Raw genomic sequence first — 9,662 nt, forward strand, 5'->3', positions numbered from 1 at the left:
GGGGGCAGATGCTCAATGCAGGAGCTGCCCCCTGGTGGTCAGTGTGAGCTCTGCTCAGCCATAAGCCAGGCTGACGGCTGCCAGTACAGTGGTGGTGGTGGGAGCCTCTCCTGCCTCCTCAGCAGCGCTAAGGATGTCCGACTGCAGCTTAGGTCTGCTCCCCGCTGGCAAGTGGACATCCCCTGAGGGCTGCCGGGCTGCCAGAGGGATGTCTGATTGCCATCTTAGGCCCGATCCCCTGGGGAGCAGGCCTAAGCCAGCAAGTGGTCACCCCCGAGGGGTCCCAGACTGCGAAAGGGCACAGGCTGGGCTGAGGGACCCCCTACCCCCGAGTGCACAAATTTTTGTGCACCGGGCCTCTAGTCTATATATATAAACGCCTAAGCGATTGGACGACTGGATGACCAGCTGGTAGCTATGATGCACACTGACCACTAGGGGGCAGGCGCTCAACACAGGAGCTGTTCCCTGGTGGTTAGTGCGCTCCCACAGCGGGAGTGCCACTCAGCTGACAGGTGGGCACCAGATGCCAGGCTGACGGTTGGTGAGCACAGCTACAGCGGTGTGAGCCTCTCCCATGGACACTCCCCCTGCATGCCTCAGCAGTGGCAACGACAGGTGCAGTGGGGCCGGGATGAGTGGGAGAGCCACAGCGCCCAGCCCAGGCTTGGGCTCCTTCCTGGCCGCCTGCCGCTTCCCGCACTACTTCATGCTGTTTGGGATCAACGCAGACAGCGGGCTGGAGCCCGACGAGCTGGCAGGTAAGGCTGGGCTGCTGTGGCCAGCTGAGGGATGAATCTGTGCACCGGGCCTCAAGTCTATATATATAAAAGCCTAAGCAACTGAATGATCAAACGACCGAACCACCGGTTGACTGGTCGCTATGATGTGCACTGACCACCAGGGGGCAGACGCTCAACACAGGAGCTTCCCCCTGGTGGTCAGTGCGCTCCCACAGCCCCTCCCCCTGGCCAGCCAACCTCCTGCGGCCCTTTCCCCCGGCTGGCCAACTTCCCACGGCCCCCCCAACCCCAGCCGGCCAACCTCCTGCGCCCCTACTGGCCAGACCCCATCAGCCCCAATCGCTGGCCAGGCCAAGGGACCCCACCCTTGCACAAATTCGTGCACCGGCCCTCTATTATCCTATATAGTAAGAGGGTAATATGCAAATTGACCCTAACAGCAGAGCGACTGGGAATCACTGGTCACTATGACACACATTGACCTCCGGGGGGCAGATGCTCAATGCAGGAGCTGCCCCCAGGTGGTAAGTGTGAGCTCTGCTCAGCCATAAGCCAGGCTGACGGCTGCCAGTACAGTGGTGGTGGTGGGAGCCTCTCCTGCCTCCTCAGCAGTGCTAAGGATGTCCGACTGCAGCTAGGCCTGCTCCCTGCTGGCAAGTGGACATCCCCCGAGGGCTCCTGGGTTGCCAGAAGGATGTCTGACTGCCAGTTTAGGCCCAATCCCCCGGGGAGCGGCCTAAGCAGGCATGTGGTCATTCCCCGAGGGGTCCCAGACTGCGAGAGAGCACAGGCCGGGCTGAGGGACCCTCCCAAGTGCACACATTTTTGTGCACTGGGCCTCTAGTTATAAATAGTTATACACAGATCCTTTTTTGAAGGTTGGAAGGCTTAATTTGATTGTATAAATGTCTTTGTTGATAGTAGGGATGACCTTTAAATGATGGATGACCTTTGTATTTGAAGGGTCAATGCAACTGTCTAAATGCCACACAGTCTTTATATAGATTTGACTTGATTTTATTTATCTCTCTCTATTAACGTTTTTATGTGTAACTATATTTTCCTAAGTGGTTTAGTAAAGCATGTGTTTGAAAAGGTTGTCTAGATCCATCATGCTAAGAGGAAGATAAGACTTTTTCACGATGATATATCAATAGTATTTTAAATAGTAGCCTAATAAAAGGACGAGATTGATTGGAAACAGACTGGAGTTCTTAAAATAATTATTGTTGTTGACAAATGATGAACAGAATGTAATAGAAAGACATCAAGGGGATTTTTTCTTTGAGATAAACTTATAATAATAATGTTCTGGTTTTCCCTAGAAAATATTGTTGATAGGTTTGTCATTTCAGTTTTTCCAAGTTGATTTTTCCGAATCAACTAAAATGGTTTTTGACTGAGAAAATCATTTATTTAATCAAATCTTTGGGACATTTAAATAAATTAAAAGAACTATTGAAAAACTGTCTGTAAATCCAGTCAAAGATTTATGATTTGGGAAGATAAGCAGCTTTGCATTACTTAGAGAACAAACACACAAAAAATATGGAGTCTACTTTCTCTTAATGTTTAAAAATGTAAATAAATATAAAATGGATCCCCACTGCCCATGAACTCTAATTCTCAGGAGAAATATGTATCCTTTTCTAATATGCCTATCCTTTTGTTTGGCAACTTACTTTTTTCATTAAACAATCTACTGTGTATACTACATTAAATGATTTCTCACTCTTTTTAATTGCATATAGTACTCTATGGCATGAATATAGCATAATTTACATTTCCATTTCTCTTTTGAGGGTTTTAAGAGCAATTTCCATTTTTCTTTCTTACTATTGCAAATATTGTAAAGAATAGTCTTCCTTGTACATATACTCCAAAGCACACACATGGATGTCTAGATTGATCTCCTGAGCTGTGCCCGATCTGGTTGTTGATGGGATGACTAAATTGCTCTCTAGAAAGACTGCAAATGTATGCCCACCTAGCACCCTCTCTCCTTTGTGCCTTCACCAACAGCAGATATTATCAGTCTTTTAAATCTTTATCACTCTGATTAGGGACAAGTAGTGTCCATTTTATTTTCATTTCCCCAATTACAAAGTGAGGTTGAGCATTTTTTATATGTTTGTTAGGTAATAAATTTTAATTTTAATTTTGTAAGTGCCTATATGACTGTTAAACCTCATTTACACTGCTCTTCCTATCAGAGATTTAATATTTCATTATACCTACAGTTAAATTCTAAACATCTCATTAGTTTTGTACATCTGCCTGCATGTTAGTCTAAAGGGGAGTCAGGAAGACAGTGAGCATTGCTTTCCTAATAGTGTGGGAGAGGAATCAGGAAAAACCCCTCCTCCTTTCCACTCATACCCACGCCTTTTGGATTTTTATCTGTTAAAAGGTGTATAATGTTTCGGGATCCCAGCATACCATGGATATACAGATCAAAACTCCTAGGAAACCAGAAGTAACCCACCTTATTTGAGGGGAGGGAATTTACCTTCCCCTAGGATTCTCTCCCCTCCTCCCAAATGTTCACCTGTGCCTTCTCTGTCACACTGTGGTCACTCAGGCCTGATTCCTCTTTGACCAGGACCTGCTTTTCTTGGTATGGTGGTCATAAATCAAATCACATGTACTTATGCTAGATTAAGACATCTTAATCATGCTTCATCTGACAGAAGAAATGTAAATATTCCGGACACTGACTTCTAGTGAAATCTGGAGACCCTACACTTTGTCAGTGGTGTTACGGTTTAGAAGGTGCCTAGAAGCATACAGACCTTGGAACTTATTTTTGTGATAGTCCTTGGAGACTGCTCCTGTGACATGTTAATAGTAATAATCGGGGTTAACTTTTATTGAACATTTACACATGTCTGGGACTATCATCAGCATTTTACAGTTTTTATTTTCTGTGTTGCGAAGTGCACCCTCTGGACTTTATTTCCATAGGCACAGGTCAGTGGTGCAAAGTTCAGAACCTTTATGTCTAGGAGCAAAAGTGCATGCTGACCCCCTAACCCACTTCCACTGCCAACTTAATGATTAGGATTCAGACTGAAAGATGGTAGTGACCACTGTGCTGGTCATGTACACATTCTGGTGGTGGTGATACTGCTGCATACTTTCTTTTTCTTCTTTTTTTTAGTATGAGAAACAGTTTATTCTTGTTTGATTAAAAGTAACCAAGTACAAAACAGGCATATTTTTTCTGAGAAACTAAGTCCCTGAGCTGATAACCACTGCTGCATATTTTCAGTGAATCTTTGAATTAGAAGAGACCTTCGAGTCTTCTGCTGCTTGTTATATGCAAGGCACTATATTGTATGCTTAAGAACAGTTCCAGTCTCTAAGAGCTTACAGTCTGGAAATAAATAAAATAAATAAATAAAATAAATTCAAGAAGTTAGAGGTACAGACACTCAGAGGAAAACAGGTTGAATTCCAGTGGTTAGAATTTGGATTCCCTTGAAGGCTACACAAAGTAAGATTTCTGTTGAATATTTTTAATGGTCATGTTATTCAGTTGAGGGATTAAAACTGTCTAAGAAAACTTAAGTTTCGTTCTCAGTACTTTTCTTGAAAAGAGGATGATATTTTGCATAAGTAGAATAATAAACCTGAATCATAGAATGATGCAGCAGATTGCCTTTCCTTTCACTGTGACTAGCAACCAGATTTTAGGGCAAAGAATAGATGTATGGATTGTGGTTTGAATTCAGTGGAGTATCTGACCTTCATATAAGTCACATTTTGTATGTTGGCCTTTATCACATTTTTTTTAAAAAGGAAAGGAATATATTCTAAGTTATAAATGTACTCATAGGAGATTAATATATCAGATTATGAGATCTTTTCAAATTGGAATAACATATGTAGAACAGCAATTCTCAATATATGGGAGTACATTGTTACTTCAGAGGGCGTGCCCTTAGTTGAGAATTCACTGTGCACATTGAAGAATATCATTCATGAGAATGGGCTACATATGTGAATGATAGAGAGGGAGAGCCACTGGTTATAGATCACTTATGCTGAGATTCTTTGGCCCTCCATCCACATGTGGATGTATGGAAGGCGTTTTGATTTCTGCAATACAATTTCATTTTGCCACCATTCACCTAATAAGTGTGCAGAGGAAATGGAGCTTCTCTAGCCACAGTGAAGACCAAGAGGATACTTGGCCCTTGCCAGTGGTCTCAGTTTTGAAGAGTCTGTACTACAGACTGTGAAAAATGTAGACAGTTGATATTCAGGATGCCCCCTCTAAAGGAAACATAAATGATTTATTCTTCTGTGTTTTTAAGCGGGATTCCTGGATCAGCTCAGATCATTAGAAAGCCATCTGTAGTTCAAGTTAGTTCCTCAGTAGGTTTTATCAAACTTGTAAAAGTTTAATAAAATTTTAGTGGGCCAAGTGCTGTGGACACAAAAATAAATAAGACATGACTTTATTCTTCAAGGAGGTTATAGTCTAGTTCAGTGATGGCGAACCTTTTGAGCTCGGCGTGTCAGCATTTTGAAAAACCCTAACTTAACTCTGGTGCCGTGTCACATATAGAAATTTTTTGATATTTGCAACCATAGTAAAACAAAGATTTATATTTTTGATATTTATCTTATATATTTAAATGCCATTTAACAAAGGAAAATCAACCAAAAATGAGTTCGCGTGTCACCTCTGACACGCGTGTCATAGGTTTGCCATCACTGGTCTAGTTGAAGAAAAAGACCCATAAGTAGCTAATTTTAGCAAAATGTAGTAAATGCAGTGATGAGATATGAACAGGGTATAATATTAACTGACTAAAAGGAACTTAGTTTGGCTTGGCTTTTTCATTCTTGGCTTTGGCTCCCAGCATGTCCTAGATGTAGGCACTTGGCACAGACTGGTACCTGCTAATGCCGAGACCAGCTCCTTTAGAAATGTGGTAGGGAAAACTATACGGAGAGGTGGTATTTGACTCTGGATTCAAACCATTAGCAGGGTAACCACGGGCAAGTTACTTAGTCTCTCTGTGCCTCCAGTTTTTTTGTCTTCTAAGTGGACAAATTAGTAGTGACTACCTCATTAGGTTGTTTAAAGGATGAAATGAGATAATGCCTGTAAAACTTAGCATAGTGCCTGGAATATAGATTTTATTTATTTATTTTAAATTTATCTATATTGTTGAAAGTATTACAGATGTCCCCTTTGTTTTTGTGTTTTTTTCCCCCCCATTGACCCCTCCACCCTCTACCTGGCTCCTAGGCCTTCACCTCTCTGTTGTCTGAGTTCATGGGTTATGCATATATGCATATAAGTTTCCCAGTTAATCACCCCCCCCCCCCTTCCTTCCCTCTGAAATTCGTCAGTCTGTTCCATGCTTCTATGTCTCTGGTTCTATTTTATTCATCAGTTTATTTTGTTCATTAGATTCCACATATGAGTGAGATCATATCATACTTATCCATCTCTGTCTGGTTTATTTCACTTAGCATAATGCTCTCCAGGTCCTTCCATGTTGTTGCAAATGGTAAGAGTTCTTTCTTTTTTTACAGCTGTGTAGTATTCCATTGTGTAGATGTACTACAGCTTTTTTATCCACTCATCTGCTAATAGGCACTTGGGCTGTTTCTAAATCTTAGCTATTGTAAATTGTGCTGCTATGAACATAGGGGTGCATACATTCTTTCTTATTGGTGTTTCAGGTTTCTTAGTATATATTCCTAGAAGTGGGATCACTGGGTCAAATGGGAGTTCCATTTTTATTTTTTTAAGGACACTCCATACTGTTTTCCACAGTGGCTGCACCAGTCTGCGTTCCTACCAGCCGTGTACTAGGGTTCCCTTTTCTCCACATCCTCACCAACACTTGTTTGTTGATTTGTTGATGATAGCCATTCAGATAGGTGTGAAGTGATATCTCATTGGTGTTTTAATTTGCATCTCTTAGATCATTAGTGACTTTGAGCTTTTTTTCATATGCCTTTTGGCCTTCTCTATGTTCACTTTGGAGAAGTGTCTATATTGATCCTTTGCCCATTTTTAAATTGGATTGTCTTCCTTTTGTGAAGTTGTTTGAGTTCCCTCTCTATTTTAGAAATTAACCCCTTATCGGATGTATCATTGGCATATATGTTCTCTTATGCAGTGGGCTCTTTTTTTCATTTTGTTGATGGTTTCTTTTGCTATGCAAAAGCTTTTTATTTTTATGTAGTCCCATTTGTTTATTTTCTCCTTAGTTTCCTTGGCCCTAGGAGATGTAGCTGTAAACATATTGCTACGAGAAATGTCTGAGATTTTGCTGCCTATGGTTTCTTCTAAGATTTTTATAGTTTCACGACTTACATTTAAGTCTTTTATCCATTTTGAGTTTACTCTAGTTTACTCTTGTGTATGATGTAAGTTGTGGTCTAGTTTTATTTTTTTGCTTGCACCTGTCCAGTTTTCCCAACACCATTTATTGAAGAGACTGTCTTGACTCCATTGTATGCTCTTGCCTCCTTTGTCAAACATTACTTGAGCATAATGGCTTGGGTTGATTTCTGGGGTCACTGTTCTGTTGATCCATATGCCTGTTTGTGTGCCAGTACCAGGCTGTTTTGAGTACAGTGGCTTTTTAGTATAACTTGATATCTGGTATTGAGATTCCTCCAACTTTGTTGTTCTTTCTCAAGATTGTTGTGGCTATTTGGGGTCTTTTTTGGTTCCACATAAATTTTTGGAGTGTTTATTCTAGATCTGTGAAATATGCTGTTGGTATTTTAATAGGAATTACCTTAAATCTGTAGATTGCTTTGGGTAGTATGGATATTTTAATGATGTTAATTCTACCAATCCATGAACACAGTATATTCTTCCACTTGTTTATATTGTCCTCTATCTCTTTTTCAGCATCCTGTAGTTTTCAGGGTACAGGTCTTTTGCCTCCTTGGTCAAGTTTATCCCTAAGTATCTTAATTTTTTTTGTTGCAATGGTATATGGGATTTTTTTTCTTTGTTTATTTGTTTCCCTTTCTGAGAGTTCATTTAGTGATGTATAAAAATGCCTTTGATTTCTGGGTGTTAATTTTGTTACCTGCTACATTGCTGAATTCATTTTTTCATAATGTTGTTGCTTTTGTTTTTGTGTTTTTTTTCTGCAGAGAGTGATAATGAACTCTCAAGTGGAACAGGTGATGTGTCTAAGGATTGTCCTGAGAAGATCCTGTATTCCTGGGGAGAATTGCTAGGAAGATGGTAAAAATTTATTTTTCTTATTGAAAATGTTTACATAATTGGTGTTGAATTAGTTAGATTTTATATTATAAATTTTGTTGTATAAAATATGTGTTCATATATCTTAATATTTAATGACTTTTTAAAAAACATAAAAGTTAAAATAAAATTCACAAATACTCTTTATGTTTATCTAGGTCTTCCCCCAGTATGGTCTTATATAACTTACTTTTGAAAGACATATTTGCATTATTATTTCTCCAGGCATAACATTGCTCAGAGCAGTCAATTTTATGCTGTATGCCAACACACATAGATAGCATTATTATAGGGTTACATTTTCTTTCTTTACTAAGACAGTTACCACAAAAAGGGGCTGTAGAGTTTAGAAATACTCATTTCACCACTGATTATAAACTATAACTCAGTCTGTTTTATTTTTTCTGACTATATTACTTTACATTTTGGGATTTTTTTTTATCTGGAACTATCAAAAAAAGGTACTCTGTTTATATTTATTGTAAATACTCTGTTTATATTTATTATAATTAAGTTTTTAAAGAAGATAATCATGATGTCATATGCTGATAAAATAATCTTGCCAATGAGAAGATTCCTCCATATCAGTGTAGACATATGGAAAACACTATTTTTTAATTGAGTATACATATCAGATTATATGCATGCAGGTAGTCCAGGAGAAACTACAGAAAATTAAAAATAAAAGTACAATAAAGTATAAGAACAATTAAACTACTTTTATCTTAAGAGTCAAATGAATGTTATTTATCATGATCTCCTATACATATCCTAAGAGACTCCTGAGTTAATTTGAAGATGTGTATTTATAGATCCAAGGGTTGGAAGGTTTATGACTTTTCATTATAAAATCTGGAGACTAGGTTTGTCAAATTCCTAATCAAAGTGTTGAGCCTATTATGCTTGTAAGGAGTTACCCTAAGAGGAAGAGAGGGCCTGCTGCCTCGCCTTTATTAAGCAAAGAAAATTTGATTTATCATACATGTACAAATATAAAAAGAACACATCTCAGAATTTGTTTAGCTCATTAATTTATAGGGAACCAATAAGATATTAGAACCAATCAAAATGAGGATTTGATTTAGAGATTTGTATTCTCCACCTGACAATCCATTTGCATTGTATGAACAGGAATCACTTGAATAGCTGGGTACAAAAAACTTTTGCATTATTATCAGTTTTCTACATATTATCTTCTACCTGATGAGAGTTGTGAATTAGCCTAGTCAAAGACAAATAAATACACCCCTATGCCATCAGATAATTCTCAGAAGCTCCAGCATTCCATTGAAAGGATGTTCAGCAATCTCTTTAGTCCATAGTAAAAATTTTCCACTATTTTTCCCTATATTATATCCAGAAGTTAATTTATTCATTGTAAGCATTGTTGACCTATCTAAATTTATTTCACATGTTTTTACTGATTTTGTTTAGTGTTATTGTCCCTTTTATGATCAACAATTTTCAATTTAGATGGCCCTGAGTTAGTGTTGAAGTAAAACTATTCATGACACTTCTTAAAGACAGGTAGACTTCATTCAAAGGGGGCGGGGCTATCTTGATACAGGTATAGGGATCACTGAAGTGGGTCTTGCAGTGGGGGAGAAAGATTGGGCTAACTTCAAATACAGCAAAAAAAAAAAAAAAGTGGGAATTTACAGCCAGGG

At 39.2% G+C, this 9,662-nt stretch overlaps 1 protein-coding gene across 4 annotated transcripts in view; it reads left to right on the plus strand.

Annotated features, from left to right (window-relative positions):
- The window catches only part of RABGAP1L (RAB GTPase activating protein 1-like), a 400,947-nt gene that overhangs the window by 73,178 nt on the left and 318,107 nt on the right, over window positions 1–9,662 (plus strand). For all 4 annotated transcript variants that reach the window (XM_014540906.1, XM_014540905.1, XM_005867681.2 and 1 more), the window contains one exon: window positions 7,884–7,977. In XM_014540906.1, coding sequence (XP_014396392.1) covers window positions 7,884–7,977 — 94 coding nt within the window. The remainder of the gene's footprint in view (window positions 1–7,883; window positions 7,978–9,662) is intronic.

Source organism: Myotis brandtii, unplaced genomic scaffold (genome assembly GCF_000412655.1).
Source record: "Myotis brandtii unplaced genomic scaffold, ASM41265v1 scaffold250, whole genome shotgun sequence".
Lineage (NCBI taxonomy): Eukaryota > Metazoa > Chordata > Mammalia > Chiroptera > Vespertilionidae > Myotis > Myotis brandtii.